Consider the following 27,631-nt stretch of genomic DNA (forward strand, 5'->3'; position numbering starts at 1 on the left):
CACTGCCTGGACTTTGCAGGCCCCAGTTATGTCTAACACCAGCTCTAGCAGGATATATATTTCAAATCTGATATATTCTAATCACAAAATAGAAATAAAATTATTTGTTTCTACCTTTTGTTGTCTCTGGTTTCTGCTTTCATCTTCTTTTCACTCTCTTCCTTCCAGCGTCTGCTCTCTCTGTCTCTTCAATCCAGCATCTGCCCCTTCCATCTACTGTCTGACCTCTCCCCCTTCCATATGGTATTTGTCTTCTTTCTATGCCCCCTCCCCTTTCCATCCAGCCTATGCCCCTCTCTCCTTTTTACACGATTCACTCCAGCTTCACTGCTCTCTTCATTTTTATCTCTCCTACACCAGATCAAGCATCTTTGTCCCTCTCAATTTCTCTGCTGTCCCCCTTCCCATCTCATTCATGTCTCTCCCCTTCCCCTCCTCTAATCTCCCTGCAAGCTGTTTCCTTCCTTTTTTCTTCTCCCTTCCCTCCTCCCCCTGTCCAGCAGTAACTCTCTTCCCTTTCCCTCCTCCCCTCCCAGCAGCATCTCTCCTTCTCCCTCTCCAGGTCCAGTAGCAGCTGTCCCTTTTTCCCCTTGCCCAGCAGCTTCCCAGACTCCTTTCCCTCCTCCCCTCCCAGCAGCATCTCTCCTCCCTCTCCAGGTCCAGTAACAGCTGTCCCTTTTTTTTTCACCATGCCCATCAGCTTTCTCCCCTCCCAGCAACTCTCCTTACTTGCCAGCGCTGCAATTCAGTAAGGCAGCCTCGGGTCCTTTGTTGGGTCGCACCGCCTCTGAGGAAAGCGGAAGTTGCATCATCATAGGCGGCCCGACTCAGCAAAAGCTCCAAGGCTTCCTTTTTGAATCGCTGCGTTTGTAAGGAGAGCCACTGGGAGGGGAGAAAGCACAGTGTGAGGCTCCCTATTATCTCTCCAGCCCTGCACGAACGACAGCTCCTCGATCTTGCCGGTCCTGCGCAGACCAGCAGGAAATTGAAGAAGTTGATCTCGCCGGTCCTGCGCGGACCGGCAGGAATTTTCTGCGGACCGGCGGTTGAAGGACTGTGTTCTAGGTAACAGATCTAAATCCCAATTTCAGTCTGGACATAAACCTGTATTCCCTTTCTGAAAAGAGGAATACTAATTTTCTAGACCTGCCCTGGTCCCATCCAAAACATGCCCAAATCATGCCCTCTTGCTGTATGCACATTTTGTATTTTAGACACATATATCCCAGCTTTTAAAATTGAATTTCGATGTGTGCAATAAATATGTCTAAATGCCAATTTATATGTATGTCTATCCATTAAGATTAATCATGGATATCTCAATGACAAAGTAGGGATTCTGACATTTCATGTAGATTACCGGTTGTGTAACATACATGTTTTTCTTATACTGCTTTAAGAAAGCTCATTGAAAACTTTTTTTTTTTTTCTTTATAGATATCAAAATCTATAATCTTAATTAGAATCGCCACCATTTTATTTTTTCTCCAGTTTCCTGTTTTACAGTGGAGTGGAGTAGCAGCTTAGAGGTTAGAGCACAGGGCTAAAAACCAGCTACTGCCAGGTTCAGATCCCGTTGCTGCTCCTTGTGTTCTTGGGCAAGTCACTTAGTAGCCCTCCATTGCCTCACTTACTGATACAAACTTAGACTGTAAGTGCTACAGGGACAGAGAATTACCGCCTTAATTTACTGCTGAAAATGTGTGAGCTAAGTCTAAGTTATAAGTCTGGGAATACATTATTGTTTGCTATGAATAACTACATAAACAGGTTTCATACCCCTCAGTCCTTTTCCATCTCTGGAAGAGGCCAAGGGGAAAAAAACTACCAGACACAATTTGTAGTTTAAACAGTCAAGGCCTTGGGAGTTCTTGACGTTCTACTAATTGGTAGAATACCAACCAAGAATCTTCCTGAATTACAAGTGACTGGATATTTTATTGGGTTTCTGACATCACTTAAGGAAATAATTAAACATACATAGTTGGTACATCTTCCAATTGAATTACAATTGCTTCTGTTCTTTTGGTTAGTTTTGATCACATTTCTTTCCAATCTTATTTTATTAGTAATTTTCCCTAGCAACAATGACGACTTAGTTATCACCGGCTATTGGTTTCGCTCTTGTCAGCTTAGCTTAGGGCACAGTGACCTTTTTTTCTGTTCTAGGACATAGGCACTGTCACTATTCTGTTAATGTTACAGGATGTAACTGGGTCAAACATCTAACCAAGCAATATTCTTTTTACTGTGACTCTGAAGCATTTCTACTATATATCTTTCAACTTTATCTTTTATTTTTATATATACTGGTATCTTTTCAGGTTTCCCAGGCAAGGGGTGTTTCGTACATATTGGGTTATGGGCCTCTCCTTATATTTTGCCTAATTCCTAGGTCCCCTCTATTCATAAGACTCAGACAATAGGCCTAACATTAAAGACTCCCTCTACCCCATTCGTTTTTTACTTTCCCCTTTCTTTTTATTTTTATGCATTGTATCCTTCCCATTTACCCTTATGTATCATGTTATGTCTGTACTGTTCATGTGAATCTGTCATTAACCATTTTATTTTTTTAAAATCTTTATTTCTGTATAATTGTAAACCACTTTGCATTTAAAAGCAGTATATAAAGACCAAATAAAACTTGAAACTAATACTATTATTGTCATCATTATAAGCATCCTTCCTTGTCATCCCCTCAGGACTCAGAACACTTGAAGTTAATTGAGAAACGTGCAGCCCTTGATGCCAAAACTCCTGATAAAATGAAACGCAGTTTATCTGTCCTTGAAGACAGTCGGCTACCTCTTGAGCAGAAGAAAAGGAAAATTTTGAGGAACCTCCGGACACTGGAACAGGCCGGCTTAGTGTCAGCAGAAGCCAAGCATCAGGAAATCATCAATGACATTGCTAAGGTTTCTGAAGCATTTATTATACTGTCTGCTGGGTTGATTGGCTAAAATCAATGTTATTTTGCATGAATATAAAATGGTGCATTGTTTAGAAAAATATATGGGGGAGGGCATAAGAAGCAAAAAGCCAGTTCTCAGGTGTACAAGAGTTATAAAGGGTCACCAATATGCTGCTGACAACATACTTGTTAGGAGTAGCTAAAAGGGGAGAGGAGCTGCTTGCCTTCTGTTGGCACAGTGCAGTGGCATGTGGCGGGCATGATTTATTAAGCTTTCTTTTCCCATTGACACAAAATTGCAAAATAGTAAATGAGTTGTGAAACATATTTATTGGAAAGAGTGGTATGTCTGTGACATAGGCTCAGAGGCTGTCACTGATTCAAAGCAAATTTGTCCAGGCTTGTCTTACATAGTATAATCGAAGTAAAGTTAAATAACGCCCCTATATGTGCATACATTTCAAAAATGCATATAAACAGGCTATATATGGGGAGCATTCTCCAGGTATAGCCTCCAGGTCTCTGAGCATAGTATTTTCTTTTGAGTGAGTTCACAAAAAGTTTATATGCATTTTTGAAATGTATGCACATATAGGGGAGTCATTTAACTTTACTACGTTTGGATGTTTCTTTTTTGAGCTCCCCGTTTTTGAAATATAATTTCCCCTTTCTTTTGTATTGACTTAGATAGTATGTCTGTGTATTTTCCTGTTTTTTTGGCCTGGCACTTCCTAGATTTGATATTGTATTTGTTCATTTTGTTTTTTGAATCTATGCTAGGTGTAGTTGTGTGTGTTTGAGGGCACCGATGGTACAGTAGATTAAGTGAGGTATTGTCTCTAATAAATAATCAGCATACACCTTCCCTCCCACTTTTCTGCCACATGCTGTATTTAAACCAAATGGCTACCAGTACAGTAAGCTTTAGTATTGGATAAGGCTTTATTATGTAAACATAGCTTTAACAATTGAATTTTCAACAGCACTAAAAGAAGCAAGCTAAAGTTTTTAGGTTTATCCCTAATGAATATACATGAGAGAGATGTGCATGCCTACTACATCCACTCTATTTAGTTCTCTCTCATGCATTTTCATTAGGGATATTCTGAAAACCTTGTCTAGTTGCAGCCCTCGAGCACTGAACTTGAACAAGCCTACACTAGAGTACTGAAGCTGGTCAACCTTTGCCATCTGTCCGTAGGAGCTTCCTGCAGTACTGGCACAGCACACCATGCTAGCTGGCCTTAACTGCCTCCCATTTTATTATCACAAGTTGATGGTATCATGTCATATTTATATTTCTCAGATTTTACACATTTTGAACCTGAGTAATACTTTATGGAGCCAAGTTTATAGCAGGACATCTATTTGTGATTTAAGAAATCTAATTTTATTTCTTTGTAAAACGCTTTGTATCCTGAAAAGCGTTCAATCAAATAATATAATAAACTTGAAACTTGAAACTTGATTTGAGAAGTCTTGAAAGGTGTTTGTATTATAAAGGCAAAATACCATCAAAGAAAACTCGCAACAAATGTCCCCAGAACCATAAAATCTACAAAATACGACATCTGAAAAAAGTATTTTTAGGACCTTCAGAGGAGTAAGAACTTGACTCCAACTCAGATGTTTTGTTAAGTCATTCTGCAATGAAATCATCAATCCATTTATATAAATTAAATCTTCTTCTTTAATTTTCTTCAGGTTTTATATATTGCACCTCTTATCTTGAAACAAAACATGCAAATGTATGAATGAAAAAAACATCACTTACCTTGCATCTTTAAATAATAATCTTCAAACAGATTTCAGACTTTTAATTGCAGCACCAGAAGATCAGAAGTTTTGTCTTCACAGGGGTGGTACTCTTCCAAATCTTCCTTCATAGTACTGTGTTTTGCTTCTAAGCTCTGCTTCAAGGTTTCCAATTATTCGGCAAATGTGTTCTTCATGGACAAGCAGAATGAGTCAGCCATACTTTGGTGATATTACTCGCCACTCTCAATTCAGATTCACTCTGCTCTCCCAGAGCTCAGATGAAGGCTTTCGAGGAGGCTCCTCTGAGCATGTACCTGTGGCCCTATAGAGGCTTGTGCTAACCCTCTCTTTACTCAGTTTAGCCTATCTGCCCTGCCCAAGGGCTGGATCTCTGCTATCCACTACAAAAAAATCTTTAGAAAAAGATGATGTCTGATCAGTGATTTTTCCACTTTTTTGTTCCGTCAGAAAAATACGAAACAAAAAAAAGGAAAATTGCTGAACTTAAAGTGTATAGCCCTCAATGGAGACTGCCCCAACTTTGTTGGTTGGGCTGAGAATTTTTCAGCAGCCCCTTGTATAACCTGCGCTAGGTCTCCCTTGCCCTTTTCTCTCCTTCACACTTCTATTCCTATCGATTTTCTGAACTGCTTTGTCCTTGGTAAACTTAAGCATTTACTGGTCTTGTGTGAATGATTTCTTTCCTATTTCCTTTCTATTACTTGTTATTTATTATTGAAGTGTAAACTGGTTTGATCTGCAAGTTGGCATAAGGTGGTATATCAAGTTTAAATAAACCATAAAGATATTGACGTAAGGGATGCCGGCACCTATCCTCCTCTCTGCTGCCCTCCCCAATATACCTCTTTAAATGTTTGCCAGCACAAGCAGCATCTTCTGTTTGCTGCTCACGCCAGCCTCAGCTCCCTTCTGATGTCACTTCTGGTTGCAGAGCCAGGATATGACATCAGAAGGGAGCTGAGGCTGAGCAACAGGTGGAAGATGCTCACACCAGCGAACATTTTGAGAGGTACATGGAAGGGCGCTGAAGCAGCAAGGAAGAGTAGAGGTCCACAGTGTGGTGATACCGGGTGCCACTACCTCGTGCGCCAATACAAGTACTGGCACCATAAAATATTCAACCGCAAGGAAAAAAAAGAAATACAGCCAAACAATATATGACACAGCTTGAAACATAAGAAAGCTATTTATCCTGAAGAAATACTTTTAGTTGTGTAGCGAGCAGATACCAAGAAACTGGGTTGTTTGGAGTCCTACCAGTTAAAAATCCTGTTTGTTCCCTGAGCAAAGATTTTTCATTCATTTTCAATTTGTTTGAACTTTTATTATTTCAGTAATTTTTTTTTTTATTTCATGCTGTCTTTTTAATTAATGCCTATTAGAAAGCATGCATTAAAAATGCAAATAGACTTAATACACATTAATTCATAGGTTAATGCATGGTAACTCAATGTATTATTGCAGGTCAAACCTTTTTGGACATGTTAATGAACCCATATTCCTATTGTATTATCCATGTTGGTTATTATCTTTATGAATGCAGTTCCTGAAGTCTGAAGTGTCTTGTCCTCTGGCCCCAATACAAGTCTGACAGAACTAGCTGCAGGAAGGCAGGGAGACAGCGACTGGGGTTGCAATTGCAATGGAGGTACCGGTCCCATGACCCTCTCCTCATCGACACAAAGAGCATGATCACATGATACCTGCATGTGCTTAATGTGCTGAATACCACTTCAAGAGCAACACATTACCAGCACGTACGGCATCCAAGTTTGTGCTGCCTAGTCACAGCAGATGGATATCTTGTGCTCTTTTGTGATCTTAAACAGCATTTAGAGAGGAAACGACATTCACTTTCTGGCCTCATATTCATTTCTCTATGTATAGCACAAATACTCGGATTCGTGAAAAATCAATATTATACTACCGGTGTACCGGTCAATTGAGATAAGTAGAAAGTTTTTTTCTTCTATCAAGCATAGACAGCCCTGCTTATAGTTGTTTACAATTGGGAGTATAACAGAGGTTTTTGCCAGTGAGGTTACCACCCTAACCACCTTTATCCACCATTGTGGTGGTGGGAGGGCTCTTGTCTGAGGCTTTTCCTCTAGTTCAGTCTGAACTTTCTCCCTTAAACTAAAGCAGCACTGTCTACATTCTTTACATGACATCATCTGCATTTTTTTGTGAAAGTGTGTTTTAGTACATTTCTCTATGTATGTCATGTGTGACTCATCCCTGTTCATAGCTATAACATAGAATGGTGACCCGGGCTTCCTAGTTTAGAGGCCATTATGCCAGTGCATGTGATAGATATGTTTTTATAAGGTGTCAGGTGCTGACAGGAATGAGACGTATCAAAGCTGCTCTAACCTTACAGTAGTTCTGGGTGTACAGGATAGATGATTCAGTTATGAAACCCTGATGCCTGGCAAGTGCTGCTCATTTTGTTGGTCCATAGATGCATAGAATGGGGTTGAAGGTAACAAGAGCAAGTCAGTAATAGAGGTGTTCCCAGTCAAGGATCCCTTTGTGGCTGGGACAACCATGAGAATAAAAAAATGTTTAGATGGTTAAAAGTGTGTGTTTGACATTTTGATGCAGTATGGTCTTGCATACTTGCAGTTGTTTTTTGCATGCATCTTTACTAGCCATCGGCAAGCTTCTAGACAACAATGATTTCTCGCCCCCTCTAACCCTCCTCCCTTTCAAGGTCCCCTTATATTCCCCTCCTCCTGATCCCCTTTCAACCCCTCTCTAAATGTCACATAGAGCCTGAATAGATAAGTGCAACACACAAATAGAAGATTAGATTAGATTCTCCCTCCCCCTCCCCCATCATACTACACAAGAAGTGGAATGCAGTGGGCCACAAATTGGGCAAAAAAGGTGGAGCCTTAAGGCAAAGAGAGCAAAATGTATTAAGTGACCCAATATGGCCTATGTTTTACTACTACTACAAATCATTTCTATAGCACTGCTAGATGTATGCAGTGCTGCATTTTAAAACATTCAAAGAGACAGTCCCTGCTCAGTAGAGCATACAGTCTAATCAAACAGAACAAGTAGGGGATTAGGAAGTTTTGGTGAGTTTCAAAACATAGAACCTCCTGTGCAAATTGGTAACAAACACATTCCAGAATATTAAAATAGCAGTTGCCCATTCTGTATTGTCACCACACAATGAAATTGGCCCATTGTTGACTCACTACACTCTTCTTCTGGCATCGTTTGGTTTATATTGCTGATTTCCTCTGGTCCACCTATTCCCCACTGTCATAAACCGTTTAGGATGAATGTCTCTGACCAATGACTCCTTGAGCCAGGGCTTAAAAAAGTGTTGCTCAGCCTATTCAGTAAGATAGCTGTTCTTGGCTTCTGTTTTTATTTTTCCCTGATGTTATCCTTTGCCTTTTTCTATAGTTGACTAACATAGTCCAAACAAGATTGCATGATGGAAAAAGGTTAACAAAGGTTATGCATTGTGTGTTAAGGGTGATAACACATTGTGTCTTTTTCCTGCCTCCCACACAATCTAGACTCGATCTTTAAATAATAATTTTTTTATTCATCAGCCTGTAAATTGAAAAACATTTGTATAGCTTTGTTTGCTTATATGCTGCAAAACCCTAGTGTGTAATGAAAATATTTAAGCTGCACGTGTCTTCTAGTAAGACTTCTGTATAACTTTTTCACTGTAGGATATTCGGAACCAGAGAAGGCATCGCCAGCGTCGGAAAGCTGAATTAGTGAAACTTCAGCAAACTTTGAATGCACTGAACTCCAAGACAGCATTTTTTGAAGAGCAGATAAATTATTATAACACATACATTAAAACCTGCCTGGACAACTTAACAAGAAAGTAAGTTGTGATTTGTTGAACTGCATCCCACAAGTCCCATTCACGACCCCGTCATTCAAGACCCAGAGGCGTGTTCAGGGCAGGATTGACCAATAGGCCAAGTAGGCACGTGCCTAAGACCCGAAATGGTCAGGGGGGCCCGATGAAGAAGGGCATCAACATTGTTTTTTTCCAAACAGCGATGGGCCCCTCCAGCATCGATCACCAATGCGGGTCCCCTCCCCCAATCGGCAACACTGCCCCCCCCATCGACAGAAAGTAAGACAAGCAAGCAACGCGGGTAAGAAAGGCAACGGGAACTGTAATTGTGCAAGCGGTGCTGCTTGCCCAAAGCTTCCCTCTGACGCAGCTTCCTGTTTCCGCTTAGGGGCCCTTGACTAATTAATCCTGCCTTGGGCGTGTTTATTTCATTTAATGCTGATTGTATGTGATAAGCGGAAGTTCACATCATGGAATTTTCTCCAACAAACTGAGGCCCAGATTCTCAAAACTAACACCGCCGCTAAACTATTTTCCGATGGTTTAGCTTAGATAAGCGGGGCTTACCTCTTTCTTTAGTGAGGTTTCTAACAGTCTCTGACACTGACATGCAAATGGGCTCTTCAACATTGAAATGAGATTCTTAACAATTGCCGAACCGTTTTCTAAGAGCAGCTTCAGCTTTTGGCGCAAAAAATCAGCGACTGGTCTAGGGGTGCCAGTATAGTGACAGCACTGTTTAAAACCCTGGCATGGCAGTTTCAGAGACTGCTAGAAAGCCAACCGAACCTCCCCCCAATTAGATACCTATTTGATATACGGTATATAAAAAATAAAGAAAACTTGAAACTTCCTGTATATGTTGTAAGTAGTGTTTCCCAAATTAGTTCAGGGTGTCTACAATGAATGTGCATGGAAGAGATTTGCATACAGGAGGCAGTTTCAATATTCACAACATTGAGAGTGTGGTGTAGTGGTTAGAGCTACAGCCTCGGCACCCTGAGGTAGAGAATGACACGGGAACACATTTTTTCCCTGTCCCTGCCCCTTTCCTGTAAGCTCTGCCTTAACTGCACAAGCCTCGAACACTTATGATTTTAAAGTGTTTGAGGATTGTGCAGATGAGGACAGAGCTTGCAGGAATGGGGCAGGAGCAGGAAAAGAACTCACGGGGACGGGATGGGAAAATGAGTTCCCGTGGGGACAGGGAAAAATTTGTCCCCTTGTCATTCTCTAGTTGTAGGTTCAAACCCCATGCTGCTCCTTGTGACCCTGGACAAGTAATTCAATCCTCCATTGTCTCAGGAACATTAGATAGATTGTGAGCCAACTGGGACGAATAGGGAGATTGCTGATTGTAAACTACTTAGATAACCTTGATAGGTGGTATATAAATAAATGCCTAAAAATTAGCACTAGTATCGAGTAAGCTCCTTTCAATTCTTTTTTTTTTGTACAATTCTTAAATCTCATCTTAAATTTTCATAGTTGCTTTCAACTTTAAAAAAAAAACTCAGTGTGACTTTTATTTATAGAAATTCAAGACGGTCCATCAAGATAGATGGTAAAAGAGAGGAGAAGGGAAGCAAAAGAAGCAAACAGCCTTCACTAAAGTACACGGCATCCAGGCTTCATGAGAAGGGCGTCATCCTAGAGATCGAAGGCCTTCAGAACAGCCAGTGAGTATGATGCTGGTTCAACAATGCAGTGTGAGAAATGCAGGTGCGAGGGAAACGCATTAAATTTCATTCATTTCCCAAACAATTTGTCACCTTTCAAGAAAGGCTGAAGTTCATCCGAGTTCACACCAACTTAGTTTTCCTTATTGATCTATTCTGCTTTTCTTCATGTTTGAGAATGAAGCACATGCCCTGCCCATGCTCCTCCAGGATAGGTGTGAGAAAAAGGGAATAGAGGTGTAGTCTAATGGTTAGAACAGTGAACTGGGAAGCAGGGCTCAAATCCCACTGCGGCTTTGGGGCAAGTCACTTAACCTTCTGTTGCCTCAAGTACAAACTTAGATTGTATGGAGAAAGGAAAATAGCTGCTGTACTTGCTTATAACTCACCTTGTACTTTCCATGATTGAAAAGAGCAGGATGTAAGCACTGAAATGTTAAATTAATAAAAGCCAAAGTTGTATTTGTTAACTGTTTACAAGATATTACCCAAGGTGTGGGTGGGCAGAACAAAAGTACTGCAGCATTTTGGTGGCATTTCGCCTCTTCTTTGTGTGTGTATGTGTTTGGGTTTTTTGAAATTCACATTCACTATGGGGGAAATTCTAGAAATGGTACCCTACTGGTGCTTAAGTTGATTAGCAAACGCAAAGTTGATTAGCAAAACGCTTAAGTTGATTAGCAAACGCAAAGTTGATTAGCAAAACGCTTAAGTTGATTAGCAAACGCAAAGTTGATTAGCAAAACGCTTAAGTTGATTAGCAAACGCAAAGTTGATTAGCAAAACGCTTAAGTTGATTAGCAAACGCAAAGTTGATTAGCAAAACGCTTAAGTTGATTAGCAAACGCAAAGTTGATTAGCAAAACGCAAAGTTGATTAGCAAACGCAAAGTTGATTAGCAAAACGCTTAAGTTGATTAGCAAACGCAAAGTTGATTAGCAAAACGCAAAGTTGATTAGCAAAACGCTTAAGTTGATTAGCAAACGCAAAGTTGATTAGCAAAACGCTTAAGTTGATTAGCAAACGCAAAGTTGATTAGCAAAACGCAAAGTTGATTAGCAAAACGCTTAAGTTGATTAGCAAACGCAAAGTTGATTAGCAAAACGCTTAAGTTGATTAGCAAACGCTTAAGTTGATTAGCAAACGCAAAGTTGATTAGCAAAACGCTTAAGTTGATTAGCAAACGCTTAAGTTGATTAGCAAACGCAAAGTTGATTAGCAAAACGCTTAAGTTGATTAGCAAACGCAAAGTTGATTAGCAAAACGCTTAAGTTGATTAGCAAAACGCTTAAGTTGATTAGCAAACGCTAAGTTGATTAGCAAACGCTAAGTTGATTAGCAAACGCAAAGTTGATTAGCAAAACGCTTAAGTTGATTAGCAAACGCAAAGTTGATTAGCAAAACGCTTAAGTTGATTAGCAAACGCAAAGTTGATTAGCAAAACGCTTAAGTTGATTAGCAAAACGCAAAGTTGATTAGCAAACGCAAAGTTGATTAGCAAAACGCAAAGTTGATTAGCAAACGCAAAGTTGATTAGCAAAACGCAAAGTTGATTAGCAAAACGCTTAAGTTGATTAGCAAACGCAAAGTTGATTAGCAAAACGCAAAGTTGATTAGCAAAACGCTTAAGTTGATTAGCAAACGCAAAGTTGATTAGCAAAACGCTTAAGTTGATTAGCAAAACAGCAAAAAACCACACTGTTAAAGTGCCTACTGGTACTTAAATAATAAGCACCAGAATCGCACCCTTTAGATTGCCTCCTAACACCACTATGAGTGTGGCTAATACCAGAAGTGGAGTTAGGCAGCCTAAAGCGCTTGCACAGGTGCGATTCATGACAAAGATAGGCGCGATTCTCTGTAGGGCACCGTTGTGTGATTGACACGCAATCGGCGTCCACTTTATAGGCGGCTGCCAATATCGGCGCCCTATAGATAACCTGGGCCGTAGTGGCTTAAGAACGTAGGCATAGCCATACTGGGTCAGACCAAAGATCCATCTAGCCCAGTATCTTGTTTCCAAAGTGGCCAATCCAGGTCATAAATACATCTGGCAAAAACCCAAATAGTAGCAACATTCTGTGCTATTGATCTCAGTGCAAGCAGTGGCTTCCCCCTTATCTGTCTCAGTAGCAGACTATGGACTTTTCCTCCAGGATCCTAATAACTGAATTGGTCTGAGCTGTCTTACCAGCCACTGGCTGGAGGAAGAAAAGGGAACCCATGATGCTAATGCATAAAAAGTGTACTTTATTGAGTCCATCATTCTGCTTTATCTCCTCGGTCATAGTCAGCGTTAGGTGTGGCAAAGAGGGCAATTGCTTTGGGCCCTCATACTGCAAGGGGCTCCCAAGCCAACCTCAAGCTGAAGAAGGTATAGACTAAAAACCAGCCTTGGGGCTCCCTCCCCAGTTTCTGACCTGGACCTCGGAATTAGAGAATAACATAGTATCTGTTACCTGTAAAAACAGGGTGAAAAAAAGATTTGTGGCTGCAGGTATGAGGACAAGGCCATTCACTGCCCTGTGGAGCGGTGAATGGCCTTGTCCCCACAGTAAAGTATCTGCTGTACGTTGCCTCCCTTCCCACCTCTCCCAGTCAGCAGCCTTCCTCACGATCGTAAGGTCCAGCAGCCCCATCCCTCCCAATCGCCGCAATCCAAGCATCTCTTCCCCTCGTCAAGTCATCTACCTCTCTTCTCTTCGCTTTCGCTTGCATTTTCAGAGTTTTCTCTCTCCAAGTGGCCCAGATGCCACAGACTTCTCACAAGTCGCACACGACTGGCCCCGAAACTTGTCCTCTGATGTGAGCCACCCAGGTGGAAACAGGAAGTTGTGTCAGAGGAGAGGCTTTGGAGAAGCTGTATGCGACCTGTGAGAAGGCTGTTATCCAGGCCACTCGGGGAGAGAACCTCAATTCTGAAATTGCCCATGAAGATAGAGAGAGGGCCCGACAAGGGGAAGAGGTCGAGTGGCACCGAAGGGGAGGTGAGAGAGGAACAGACGCCGAAGAGGAGAGAAGAGGGAGCAGGCACCGCATGGAAGAGGGGAGCAGATGCCACATGGAAGTGGGAAGGAGATAGAGAGGGGAACAGACACTGGAAGGAAGTGGAGTGGAGAGGACAGAGGGGGTAGAAGACGCCAAAGGAAAGTGGAGAGAATGGGAGAAGCAGACGGTGGATGGAAGCGGGAAGGGGAGAGAGGGGAACAGACACTGAAGGGAAGTGGAGAGAGAGGGATGGGAGAGAGGAACAGACGCGGAAGGTAAATGAGGAGGAGAGAGGGGGAGCAGATGCTGCATGGAAGTGGGGAGGAGAGAGAAGGGGAACAGATGCTGTAAGGAAGTGGGGAGGAGAGAGAGGAGCAGATGCTGGATGGAAGTGGTGAGAGGAGAGAGGGGAACAGACAATGAAGAGAGGTGGGGAGGAGAGAGAGAGAAGGGAGCACATACTGGATGGAAGGAGGAGATAAAGAAAAAGGGCACATCTTCTACCAACCTCGCTATGCTCATATCACCCCTCTCCTTAAGTCACTTCACTGACTCCCTCTCTGCCATCCCATACAGTTCAAGATCTTATTGCTGACCTATAAGTGTGTTCATTCTGCTGCCCCTCAATATCTCTCCTTGCTTCTCTCTCCTTATACACCTTCCAGAGAACTCTATTCCTCAGATAAGTCACTCTTAGTGTTACCCTTCTCCACTGCCAATTCCAGACTTTGTTCCTTTCATCTAGCTGCCCCTATGCCTGGAATAAATTACCCGAGTTTGTCTGTCAAGCTCCTTCCCTTCCCTTGTTTAAAAGCAGACTGAAAACCCACCTTTTCTATATAGCTTTCAATCCTTAATCCTACTCCTCTGCCCTCCAACTCAGCCTGCTGATTAACCGTTCCCCTTAACTGTATCCATGACATCCTGTTTGTCTTTCTTGCCTGTTTAGATTGTAAGCTCTTTCAAGCAGGGACTGTTTTCTTACTCTTTGTGACTCTGTGCAGCGCTGCATGCTTCTGGTAGCACTATAGAAATCATTAATAGTAGTAGTAGTAGTAATGCTAGATTGGGGGAAGAGGATGGAGTCGGTGAGATACTGGAAGGGGTGAGGGAAAGGGTGACACAATGAAAGGGAAATTGAGGACTGGAAAGTAAGAAAGTAGACAAAAGGTAGAAAGCAAATTGAGAAGGAAGATCAGAAAAGAAAAAGAAGGGAGAGGAGAGAACTACCAGAGCATTGGAGGAGGGAGAGGAGACAGATACCAGATCTGAAGGGAGGAAAGGAGGAGAGAGATGCTAAAAACCACCTGGGGGAGGGAGTGAGAGATGGAAGAGAGGTAGACAGTTTCTGGTAGAGGCATAAAAACAGAGCAGATGCCATATGGAAGAGGCAGAGAGAAGGTAGACAGTGGATGGAAGGAAGAGAATGATGAGAAGATGAGGAAAGTAGAAACCAGACAACAAAGGTAGAAAAAAATTTCTATTTCTTTTCGTTTTTCTTTCTTTCTTCTTTTTTTTTTTTTTTGCTTTATGATATAGTAGTACACTTCACCATCCATATTTGTAGGAGTTAGGAGCAGAGCTGGCCCGCGAATATGAAAAAATCGTAAATAACCTTAGGGCCGACACTCACCCACTCCATTGTACTTACTTTATAAAGCCCAGTGGCCTAAGAGCGATCTTCCCCGTGCAGAGCCGGTAACAAAAATTGCTGCTGTGAGTTCCCATGAGACCATGGGAACTCATAATAGTCATTTTTGTTCTGCACAGGGCAGGAGCATAGGAAGATCGCTCCTGCCCTGCTTCACTGCTAGACCACAAGGTTTTAAAAAGCAAGTAAGTGGAGAGGTCTGGGAGGTGGGGGGTGGGTCACCCAGACAAAAACCACGAATAACTGAAGTCACAAGTTCTGAACCCGCGAATATGGAGGGAGATGTGTATTGTAGCTGTGTTGATAAACGTTTATAAACAAATCCCTGCCAGCTGAAGATGTCTTCCTCTAGTTCGGCAGCCAGAACTCTGATTTATAAAATGACAATTGTACAGAATATTGTTTCTTTTTATACTTTAGTAAAATTAATTCAGTATAAAACTATTCAAGGCTTGTGTGGATGGGATCAGATGGTTTGCAGGGACGGGGACCAAGCTCATGGGAACGGGGGTCAATTTTTTCCCCATGTCATTCTCTACTATGAATGTCTTAACACAAGCCCTGCCCTCAGTGATAAATATGTTTGTAGGTTTTCTTTATCTCCTAACATGTCAAGAATTGCTCTATGTGGATACTTTAAGTGATTTTTCTTTAATAGCATAGATGCCTAATATATTTTATTCCAAAGCACATGCATGCATCTTGAAGTTGTTTGCAGTTTTATGTGAAAGAAGTTGTACTTGTATAAAAATATCTACTGTATATTTACAGAGGACATGGAGAGGGGACTTAAGATGCTTACGTCAGGATGTTCAGGGGTCCCTCACCCCCATATCTTACAAAGGCTCTGCAGGTCAGAGCAGGAATGACTGGGGATTGCTCCTTCTCATCACTAGATCATCCTAGATAGTCTCTTGTATGTGCTGGAGTAGGGTCTGCTGGGAGTTGGAGGGAGGTCTTGAGTGCTTTGAATGTGGGTTCAGAAGAAGGTGTCATCAGCCCAATGCTCAGGCCCTTTCAAGCTGGCACTTCTGCATGCCTTAGGGCAGGTGTAAAAGCTGACAAAGTTTTGGATTTATGCCTGTATTCCCTTGTAAAATGGGAAGATTTTCAGCCTGCCCTGTCCATGCATAAACCGCATTCCCTTGAAATTGGTATGTGGTGTAGATCTCACATAGAAATAGCAGCTTTCTAAATAGCGGCAGTCTACATATCTAAATGCCACAGTTTATGCATGGAGATGCCCATACCATGTTGAGAGCAAATCCTGCACCCCATCTTCAGCACATACAGCATATAGTCCAAGTTCATGCACATATTGCATTCATCCTAAGCTTTTTTTTCTATATTCATTATTTTATCTCTAAATGTGTAGTATATGCACGCTTTAATTGACTGCATGTATGAAATATATTTTCTGTCTTTAGGTTTAAAAATGTCTTGTTTGATATCACACCTGGTGAAGAAGTGGGTGATTTTGAAATCAAATCCAAGTTCCTGGGTGTCGAAGTGGAGAAAGTGCAACTTCATTTTCAGGTAACCTTGATTTTTGCTGGCCTGCTGACAGGTATGAATACACAGGCATCCCATGACTGCAGTTTTATGTAAACACATGGATTTATAGCTTCCCCAGGATTTAGACTGTACCTAGGGTTCTCTACATGGGATAAGGTTCATTTTTAGTAGAACTAGGCTAACTACGTTAGTATGTGCAGTTCTTTTAAAGCACCAAAACAGAGGCCATATGGAGTCGTTCATATGCAAGGAAATGGCTTTAACCAAAAAAACTGGCTTGTGAAAATGGGTGTGATTAGGATTATAGAACTTTGCTCCCTTAGGAACTGGGCCCCACCCAACTTCTTCTGTTGGAAATATGTTGGTATCACGGTTGCTCTGTCAGCTATTATTCACTGATGCTCAAAACCAAACACCCGCTCTAAAGGCGATTAATACAGGCATTAGTGTGCCACCCAGGGCTCTAATGGTTTCAGCATTTAAATGTGAACAGCAGCAGTCAATCCATCTGGCAGAAACCCAAATTGTAGCAACATTCCATGCTACCAATCCAGGGCAAGCAGTGGCTTCTCCACTTCTCAATAGCAGACTATGGACTTTTCCTCTAGGAACTTGTCCAAATCTTTCTTAAATCCAGCAATGCAAACTTCTGTAACCACATCCTCTGGCAATGAGTTCCAGAGAACTTAACTATTCTGTGAGTAAAAAATATATATATTTCCTTCTATTTTTTTAAACATATTCCCATGTACCGTATTTTCACGCATATAACGTGCGTGTTATACACGATTTTACAAACCGTGCATAACCGTGCGCGTTATACGTGTGAGCGCGTTTTACAACTTTTTTTTTTCAATCCGATCGGCATCCCCCCTGCGAACCGGCATCCTCCCCCCCCCGCTCGCGTCACCCCCCTCCCCCGTGATCCTACATCCCCCCCAGCACCGCAAAACATCTCTTACCCAATTGGGCACCGGCAGCAGCACCAATGCACAGGACGTGCCAGTGCCCGAAGATCCTCCCTCGTTGGTTTGGGCTGGGCTGGGCGGTGCGGTGCGGGAGAGATCCTCCTTTTTCCTGCGTCGGGCTGGACTAGACTTTGAGCATTTGCGCATGCTCAAAGCCTTCTGTTCTCGCTCTCTCTGAGATTATCTCGGAGAGAGCGAGACCAGAAGGCTTTGAGCATGCGCAAATGCTCAAAGCCTAGTCCAGCCCGGCGCAGGAAGAAGGAGGATCTCTCCCGCACAGCACCGCCCAGCCCAAACCAACGAGGGAGGATCTTCGGGCACTGGCACGTCCTGTGCATTGGTGCTGGTGCCGGTGCCCAATCGGGTAAGAGATGTTTTGCGGTGCTGGGGGGGATGTAGGATCGCGGGGGAGGGGGGGTGAAGCGAGCGGGGGAAGGAGGATGCCGGTTCGCAGGGAGGATGCCGGATCGGATTGAAAAAAAAAAGTTGTAAAACGCGGGTAAGCGAGCGGGGGGGAGAATGCCGGTTTGGAGTAGGCGGGAGGAGGTTTTAGCATGCGCGGTATAGGCGTGTGCGCGCTATATTTAATTTTTTTTACATAAATTTGTGTTCCCCGCGTGCTATACCCGTGTGCGCATTTTACAAGGGTGCGCGGTATATGGGTGAAAATACGGTAATTTCATTGAGTGTCTCCTGAAGTTTCTCTGACCTATGATGATTTTTTTTTTTCAGGGTCTATATTCTTTGCATTTGTCACTGAGGTCTTTTCTCTGTTGACACTGAGGAGTAGTTTTCCTCTTTTATTACACAGTGTGGGTAGTTTATTGATTGGATTATTTCTTCCACATGGCTCCATCATGTTTGGCTTCTCCATCTTCCTCCTACTCTCTCCACTATTCCCCTCTTCTAACCATACATCTTCCCTCTTTCTCCCCTAGCATTTCCCTGTCACCTCTTCCTTAATGTGCAGTTTCTAATCATCCCCAACAGTGCATATTTTCCCTTTCTCTCTTTTCCCCATCAGCATTCTCCTCTATCCTTTTCTCCTTCCCCCAGTCAGAATCTCCCTCCTCCTGTTTTCTCTTTGTCCCCCTATTCAGTTGTCTCTTCCCTGCCTTGTCTCCCATTGTCCCTTCTCCCTGTCCAATACTACTTCCCGCCCACCACCCCCACCCCGTGCATTCCAGCATTTCTCCTCCCAGCTCCCAGGAGGACAACCCAGCGTCTCCCCTCGCTTCTCAGCCCCTTACCCCCATGTACATTTTAAAAGTGATTTTTGCCTGCTGGAGGCCACCAGCAGCAATTTAGATGCACTGCTTGCACCTATCACGGAGCCTTCTCTCTGATGCTTCTTACCTCTGCAGAAACAGAAAATTGCATCGAGAGAGGCTCTGAAGTCGGTTCAAATAGCGCTTCTGAATCTCTATTTTTTGCTGATAGCCTCTACCAGTGAATACCACTTTTTAAAAAGTATACACTATGGGGAGAAGGGTTGAGGCAAGGAGAGATGCTGGATCACCAGCTGGGGAGAGGACAGAAGAGCAGGGAGAGTGTGGCACAGTGGTTAAAGCTACAGCCTCAGCACCCTGGGGTTGTGGGTTCAAACCCAAGCTGCTCCTTGTGACCCTGGGCAAGTCACTTAATCCCCTTCCCCCCCACCCCCGTTGCTCCAGGTACATTAGATAGATTGTGAGCCTGCCGGGACAGACAGGGAAAAATGCTTGTGTACCTGAATAAACTAATGTAAACCGTTCTGAGCTCTCCTAGGAGAACTGTATAGAAAATTGAATAAATAAATAAATAAAAGAAGGGAGATAATCAGACCATGGAGAGGGTGTGGAGAATAGGGTGGTAACCTAAATTCAGCTGCAAAAAAGTACCAGAACCCTGTTCCAGGCCTTAAACCTAGGTCAAGATCACCACCAACCAATCCCATTAGCAGCTAAGAAGTTTACAAAAGATAAATTGAAATCTTCAGGGAAGGGATGAAACAAAGACCACAATTAAAAATAAAATACCTGATAGCACACAATAGGAGAAGACAGAAGGGATGGTTGCCTACTACAAAGAGACACTGAAGTATTGGGAGGGTTATTAAAGAAAAAAAAGCAACAGACAAAGGTGGCTATGGAAATGCTTTAAAAATTAGTAAACGCAACATCATAATCTTTGTATCTAAATGTAATATACCTTGAAGTACTATTAAAATGGTGTGAGCTAAATCATAAATCATTTAAAAAATATTTTCAGACATTTTATATTTACCAGGTTTCTTCTGCACTGACTTTAGCTATTGTTTTAATTTCATTCTGCTTTAAATTCTCACTTTTGCTATGGGCCTCCCCCTCCTCCCCTCCGGGCAGGGTAGAGATTTAAACAATGTGATATCAAACAGTAACTCCACCCCCCTCCGGGCAGGGTAGAGATTTAAACAATGTGATATCAAGCAGTAACTCCACCCCCCTCCGGGCAGAGTAGAGATTTAAACAATGTGATATCAAGCAGTAACTCCCTCTCCCTCCCCCTCTTCGGGCAGAGTAGAGATTTAAACAATGTGATATCAAGCAGTAACTCCACCCCCCTCCGGGCAGAGTAGAGATTTAAACAATGTGATATCAAGCAGTAACTCCCTCTCCCTCCCCCTCTTCGGGCAGAGTAGAGATTTAAACAATGTGATATCAAGCAGTAACTCCACCCCCCTCCGGGCAGGGTAGAGATTTAAACAATGTGATATCAAGCAGTAACTCCACCCCCCTCCGGGCAGAGTAGAGATTTAAACAATGTGACATCAAGCAGTAACCTTAAAGAAACTACACTGGAAAAAAATCTGGCTGTCAGATAGAGAATGGTCATCATATATAGCAGAATAGATGTGACTGTCTTTTTAAGGCTGCATGTGAAAACTACAGAAGAGCTTAGAAATTGCAATTGTTTTCCCCATGGTTGAACTAGTGGCTTTGTATTGCTGCTGCCAAGATTTCCTGGTTCCTGTTCCCCAGACTCTGGGAAATTCGAGGAATAATGATGGGAGGAGCAAAGCAGGGTGATCCTTTTTGCCCCCCCCCCCTCCCATCATCTTAAGCTCAGGGGTCCGGATACTCTAAAATCATTGCTAAAATGCTGTGGGTCATTGTGGTGCTGATAAATGGTCCAATTTGAAAATGATGATCGATGTTGAAACAATTTTGCATTCAAATGAGTTTCACAGAAGTCAATTGTAATCCCATTCAATCAGTCATTGGAGAAAGCGACTGACATGCACAGAGGCAGCAGGGGAAGCCCTGAACCTCTTGCCACTCAGCTGTGCCCATTTTTTTTTTAAAGTTAAGCTGCCCCCCCTTGCCCTCCTCCAATGATGGCCCTCCCCTCCACACACCCAAACTTAAACATAAAATCGCAACAGGAGGGAAGCCCACTCTCTTCTTCCTTGACCATCTGGACCCCCCATGCCCTCCGACACCCTCACCTTTAAATTGAAGATCTGCAGGAAGGATGCCCACTTCCTCCTGCCGCCAGGGCCCCAACACAAATCCCCGAACCCCCCATGTTACCTCTAAATTGAAAATCGACAGGAGGGTTTCCACTCATTCCTGCCATCAGGACCCAGCTACAAACCCTCCCGAACCCACACATGCACCTCTAAATTGAAGATTGGTAGGAAGGATGCATCAGCTTCTCTCATTTCATCCCCAACAGTGCATATTTTCCCTTTCTCCCTCTTTTCTCCAACAGCATCTTCCTCTATCACTTTCTCCTTCCCTCATGAACCAGAATCTTAGGCCCCCTCCAAGTGCATCCCAGGATGTACTGGGAAGGGGCCTAAGTCCCAGCCTAAGGAAGGGCATTAGGCCCCTTCCCAGTGCATCCCAGGATGCACTGGGAAGGGGAAGGCCCACTATTTTGAAGAGGTGGGCCTGTCTGCAGGAGGGAGTGGGCATCTCCCCTGCCGATCTTCAGTTCAGAGGTACGGGGGGGCTTGGGAGTTCATTGCGGGGCCCTGGTAGCAGGAGGAAGTGGGCCTCTCTCCTGCTGATCTTCAATTTAGAAGTATGTGGTTGGGGGTGGTGGTTCATGGGTTTGCAGCAGAGCCCTGACAACAGGAAGCTGTGGGCATCCCTTCTGCCGATCTTCAGTTTTGGGGATTGGGGGGATTCAGGTATTTGAGGCAGGAGAGAATGGGCTTTCCTACTGCCATTTTTTTGGGGGGAGGGGGAGTGTGGACAATCGTTGAAGGGGGTGGGGTCCATCATGACTTTTTTTTATTATTATTTTTTAAATGGGACAGATATTGTGCATGTGTAACACACGCCTATCTGTGCCCATTAAAAACAGAAAAAGCTGCTGTTTGGGGTGCTTTTTATTATTATTATTTTTTTTTTTTTTAAACACTACTGGCACCTCTAGATCTGTCGGAGATTTCAGAATGTTAAAAAACAGCACTTCATTTTGTGCATCATCTGGGCATCAATCAGAGTGCTCATTTTAATATTGATGAGCTCGTAATCTATTTACATATGATTACTGGAGGCTGCAACAAACTATGGAAAAGACTATGATTAGCCATTTTGGGCATCAATAGCTGAAATACTTTGATATTAAACAAGTTAAACCTGGTTTAGTGTCGATCATTACAGGCAGGTTGAGTTTTGAGCATATGGGCCAGGAAGTCTTCAGTGAGCCCACCCTCCCCCTGTACACCCACCTCAATTGTTTCCGAAGGAAGGAAGGAAAAAATATGTCACTAGACTGCTGACACTTGTGGCAAGCTTTAACACACAGGCGTGAAATCCCTTAGAGCTGCCAGAAATAGCCCTGTAGCACCTTTACTTTGCAAACTTTCCCTACCACCTCCTCTTAAAGCAAAGTGCAGAGCTATGTTAGGTCTGGAGTATGGCAGTTCAGGAGAGACTGGATGGAGGAAAAGAGATGTCATCTTGAAATGAAATACAGAGCCAGAACCAACAAGTGTCCTCTTTGTTGCAGGATTTGCTTCAGATGCAATATGAAGGCGTTGCTGTAATGAAGATGTTTGATAAAGCTAAAGTGAATGTCAACCTGCTCATATTCCTGCTCAACAGGAAGTTTTATGGGAAATGAAGACCTGCAGATATTAAGGACTCTGCTCCAAATCAATAGAGAATGGTTTCCAGGTTTTGTTCTTTGGTTTTTGTTTTTTTGTTTTGTTCTCATTATTTTTGGTTTCTAGCAAAATTGAGTGAAGTATCTTCGGACATGTTTGATTAAAGAAGATAAAAATTACAGCCAGAACGGTTTTGACAAATACACGCTAGTGCCTTTATGTCCTATGACGCTGCAATAGAAAATTAGGAAATTCAAATTAACTTAAATCCTTCCAAATTTTACTGTGCTGTAGGTGCTTTGATTGAGAGTATTGTCTATTTTCTGAATAATGTGAACATGTTATTTGTTTGACTAGCATAATTACATGAAGCTCTCCCTAAAAAAGACAGAAAATCATTTTCCAGTGCAAGACTACCGTACATTGATTTTTTTTTTTCCTGATAAATCATACACTGAGAGCAGGAATGAAATGAAACATTATTTCAAAGCTCCAAGGGCTGTTGAAAAACCAAACTCTTTCTTCTTTTTTTTTTTTTTTTTGCTTTAATTTCTTTTACTTTTTGCCTGGAACCTTGTCAACTGTAAAGAAACCTCTTGTACAATTTATAATAAAATTTTATAAGTAAAATTGACTGGAAAGTCACAGTGCTATATTCGGTGTAAAGAAATATATGTAATATATATTTTACGCTTACTAAAATGAGTTGCACTACTGTCTCCTGGTCAGCAGGGCACATCTGCTTTGCAGCCTTTTTAAATTAAGTGTTAACGGGGTAATATAGATAGAAAACAGGAGATGGTAGTTTCCTATTTGTTTTTGAGGTATTTAAATATAGTACCTTTAAGCAGTGCCTTTAATGTCAGTCTGCTGCTCTAGTTTAGCTAGGGACTTCTTTTTAATGCAATACAAATCAAAATCTAGATCTGTTTTTAAATTTGTTTCTGAAAATTGTTCTTTGTAAAATAAATAATTGGACTAATTTTGTGCCTATGTGTTTGTGAACTGCATTTGGATTGATCTGCTCTGGTTTTTGGATGGTATTCTCATGAAAGATTAAGGGCTCCTTTTACTAAGGTGCGCTAGCGTTTTTATCGCACGCAGGAAATTACCACGCACTACACCGCGCGCTATGCTTCTAGAACTGACGCCAGCTCAATGCTGGCGTTAAGGTCTAGCGCGCGCAGCAATGTAGCGTGCGCTATTCCGCGTGTTAAAGCCCTAGCACACCTTAGTAAAAGGAGCCCTAAATAATGAAACACAAAAATGATGGCAGATAAAGGCCATATACCTATCCAATCTGCCCATTCATACTGACTACTGAGGTCCATAATCTCCCTCTGTATTTTTGCTTTTCCTTTTCATTCGCTACCCTTCCTACAAAAGAAAATACCTTAGATCAGGGGTGTCCAACCTTTTGGCTTCCCTGGGCTGCATTGGTTGAAAAAAATGTTTCTGGGGCTGCACTAACGTGCAAACGCTGCAGCAAGACAGAGGAGGGAGCCGGCAAGACGGTAAACACCCGGGGGCAGCAGAGGAAAACACTGCATCGCCCTCGACCGGGGCCGCACAAAATACTTCACTGGGCCGCAGGTTGGACACCCCTGCCTTAGATTATTCCCAAGTCTCTCACCTTTCACCTTCATCCTGTGACCTCTTCTTCTGGAGCTTACTTACAGTTGAAAGAAGACTGCCTCCTATGTATTTATATCACAGAGGTATTTAAATATATCCAGGGCTGGCTCAAGAGATTGATGCAAAAGCCACCAAATACCCTCTCCTTACAGCACCCCTCAGCTCCTTTCTAGCTAACCAACTTCCTTCCCCACTAGCCCATCCACATCAGTTGCATTCCAGTCCCCGTCCCCCCCCCCCACCTGCATACCCTAACTCATCCCTGAAGCAATCCCCATGCACTTCTGCTCCAAAATCTGCCATCTTCTAATTGGCAGCACTGACCTATAGCAGTAGTCTTAAAGTCCTACCTCATGGATGGGCAAATTGAATAGGCCTTATGTCACCATAACCATTGATTAGCTCTCAGAATCAATGAAAATCATAGCATCAAAGACCCCTCCCTAAAATACAAACTAATCTATGCCATCTGCTAATGCCCACAATGTAAATGGATAGAAACCAAAGATCAGTTCATTACTTTGCTATTCAATCTAAAGCTGCAAAACCAACTATTCTAGATGCAGGAGATCTGACCATACAGTTGGACAGAACAGAAGACAAAGACACCTTAGAGTTTCTCTCTTTCCTAGAAGACATAGATCTAGAGCAGTGTTTTTCAACCTTTTTACACCTATGGACCGGCAGAAATAAAATAATTATTCTGTGAACCGGCATCAGTCTGTGGATCAGCGGTTGAAGAACACTGGGCTAAGTTGTGGGCCAGACCCCGCCCATCTCTACCCAATCTCCACCCCAGACACCGCCCCCATAATAGTACTAATTGCACCTTGCACGTCCCATGCCTCATCTGGAAGCCTTCCCTCTGACGTTGCAACGTCAGAGAGAAGGCTTCCGGTTCAGGCGCAGGATGCTCGTAGGAGCCACTGCCCGTGGCTTTGTACACTGAATCAGTTAGGAAGAGGGAGCTGGCTCGAAGATAACGCCGCATTGATCGCATCGTGGACCGGCAGTTGAAGAACACTGTTTTGGGCCTGATGCACGTGCTGGCCCTGTGGACCGGCAGGAAATTTCTTTGGACCGGCACTGGTCCATGGACCGGTGGTTGAAGAACACTGATCTAGAGATCCTATCCTCCCAAAAAATCCCAAAATAAAGATCACTAACTAGATTTTATAATAAGCAATAGTAAAAGGGAAAAACTGGGTTGACAAAATTAAACTTAATAAAGAAAAAAAACAAATTTTTACTGATAAGCCCACCCAGAATCACCAATGACGACACTCAAATAACACTGCATAACACCCCACTGAAACTAGAATCAGAACTGAGAATTCTAGGATTATATTCAACAACAACCTATTCTGGGTGGCACAAACATGAACATTACCAAGAAAATATTCACAACATTAAGAGTGTGGTATAGGGCTCCTTTTACTAAGGTGCGCAAGCGTTTTTTAGCGCACGCAGGAAATTACCACGCACTACGCTTCTAGAACGAACGCCAGCTCAATGCTGGCGTTAAGGTCTAGTGAACGGAGCAATTCAGCGTGCGCTCTTCCGCGCATTAAAGCCCTAACGCACCTTTGTAAAAGGAGCCCATAGTAGTTAGTTCTACAGCTTCAGAGCCCAAAGGTTGTGGATTCAAACTCCACGCAACTCCTTGTGACCCTGGACAAGTCACTTAATCCTCCACTTAATCCTCCACATTAGATAGTGAGCCTGCCAAGACAGATAGGGGAAAAGGTTTGAGTACCTGATTTGTAACCTGTCCTGAGCTCCTTTGGGAGGATGGACTAAAAAAATCAAATAAAACCGAGACAAATGAAGGCATTGTTTTGACAAAGAAAATTTTCTGATCTTGGTTCAGTCACTGGTATTATCCAAACTAGATTATTGCACTGTCCTTTATGTAGGATGCAAAGAAAATCTATGAAAATAAAAACTACAAACCATTCAAAATGTAGCAGCCAGACTTATTTGCTCCACAACTAAATATAACACTGACACCCATACCCCAGACTACACTGGCTCCCCTTCGAAGCAAGGTGTATTTTTATACTATGTACACTAATCTTCTTGGTTTTCATGGTGAAACACCAGATTTCATGTTGAATTTAACAATACCACCCAATGATAAATACAGCCTGATCAGCAACCATTTGCGAATAAGATTTTCAAATCCTAGAGGAACAAATACAAAACTATTCACTCTACAGCCTTTCCATACCTGGCAGCAAAATGGTGGAATCCTTTACCAGCACAATTAAGGAACACCACCTCTTACCAAAACTTTCATAAAGGCCTAAAAACCTATCTATTTGGAAAATATTTTATTCCCCCACCCCAAACAGAAATCAAACAAGGCACAAACCACCTCTCCCATCTTGATAGTTGATCAAGCTCTGTATATACTCATTATCCCATAAACCAGGAAAGTGACACTCATACCAGAACCCGTAATATGAAGATTACAAAACAAACAAGATCACAAACAAAAACAAGAGTACTCAATTTCCGAGGCACTGACTTCGCACGCATGGGAGATTTCGTCCATCAGACGCTGCAGGTTCATGAAGTAACTGATAATGTGGAAACTATGTGGTCAACCTTGAAATCGACCCTTCATGAGGCAACTAAACGCTACATAAAATCGGTAACCAAACAGCAAAGAAAAAAGAAGCCCCAATGGTTCACTGATGAGGTCTCATACCTCGTCAAAGAAGAAAAGAGCATTTCTCGTATACAAATGCACGGGGGAAAAAGAAGCAAACATTGTATACAGGGCAAAGTCTGCAGCAGTCAGGGAGGCCAAACTTCGAATGGAAGAAACTCTAGCGAAGAACATTAAGAAAGGGAACAAATCCTTCTTCAGGTACATTAGCGACAGGAAAAAGAACGCAAACAGGGTAGTACGCCTTAGAACGCCAGAAGGGAACTATGTGGAAACAGATTCCGATAAGGCCAAACTGCTGAATGATTACTTCTGTTCAGTCTTCACCTGCGAGGCACCAGGGCACGGGCCACGGCTGGAAGCAAAGCAAAGCATGGAAGACCCATTTCAGAATTTTGATTTCACACCAGCTGATGTTTACAGAGAACTGTCGAGACTCAAGGTGAACAAAGCCATGGGACCGGACAATTTGCATCCAAGAGTGCTCAGAGAGCTATGCGATGTTTTGGCGGAACCGTTAGCCATGCTCTTCAATCTCTCCCTAAGTACGGGGAGAGTCCCCCTGGACTGGAAAACTGCCAATGTTGTTCCTCTGCACAAAAAGGGTTGCAGAGCGGAGGCTGCGAATTACAGACCAGTAAGTCTCACATCAATAGTGTGTAAACTCATGGAAACTCTACTTAAAGGCAAATTAGACACGATATTGGATGAGGGAAATCTGAGGGATCCCTGTCAACATGGATTCACTAGGGGCAGGTCATGCCAATCCAATCTCATTAGCTTCTTTGACTGGGTGACAGGAAAACTAGACTCGGGAGAGTCTCTGGACATAGTGTACTTGGATTTCAGTAAAGCGTTTGACAGTGTCCCACACCGTAGACTATTAAACAAGATGAAATCGATGGGG

The 27,631-nt window shown here is 42.8% G+C and overlaps 1 protein-coding gene across 3 annotated transcripts in view; it reads left to right on the forward strand.

The window, feature by feature from the left end:
* IQGAP2 (IQ motif containing GTPase activating protein 2) overlaps nt 1-23,398 on the forward strand; it is a 511,872-nt gene extending 488,474 nt beyond the window's left edge. For all 3 annotated transcript variants that reach the window (XM_033929310.1, XM_033929312.1, XM_033929311.1), the window contains 5 exons: nt 2,706-2,918; nt 8,395-8,555; nt 10,070-10,213; nt 16,280-16,388; nt 22,319-23,398. In XM_033929310.1, coding sequence (XP_033785201.1) covers nt 2,706-2,918; nt 8,395-8,555; nt 10,070-10,213; nt 16,280-16,388; nt 22,319-22,432 — 741 coding nt within the window. In that variant the 3' untranslated portion in view covers nt 22,433-23,398. The remainder of the gene's footprint in view (nt 1-2,705; nt 2,919-8,394; nt 8,556-10,069; nt 10,214-16,279; nt 16,389-22,318) is intronic.
* Nucleotides 23,399-27,631: the final 4,233 nt, after the last annotated feature.

The sequence above is a fragment of the Geotrypetes seraphini genome, chromosome 1 (genome assembly GCF_902459505.1).
Source record: "Geotrypetes seraphini chromosome 1, aGeoSer1.1, whole genome shotgun sequence".
NCBI lineage: Eukaryota > Metazoa > Chordata > Amphibia > Gymnophiona > Dermophiidae > Geotrypetes > Geotrypetes seraphini.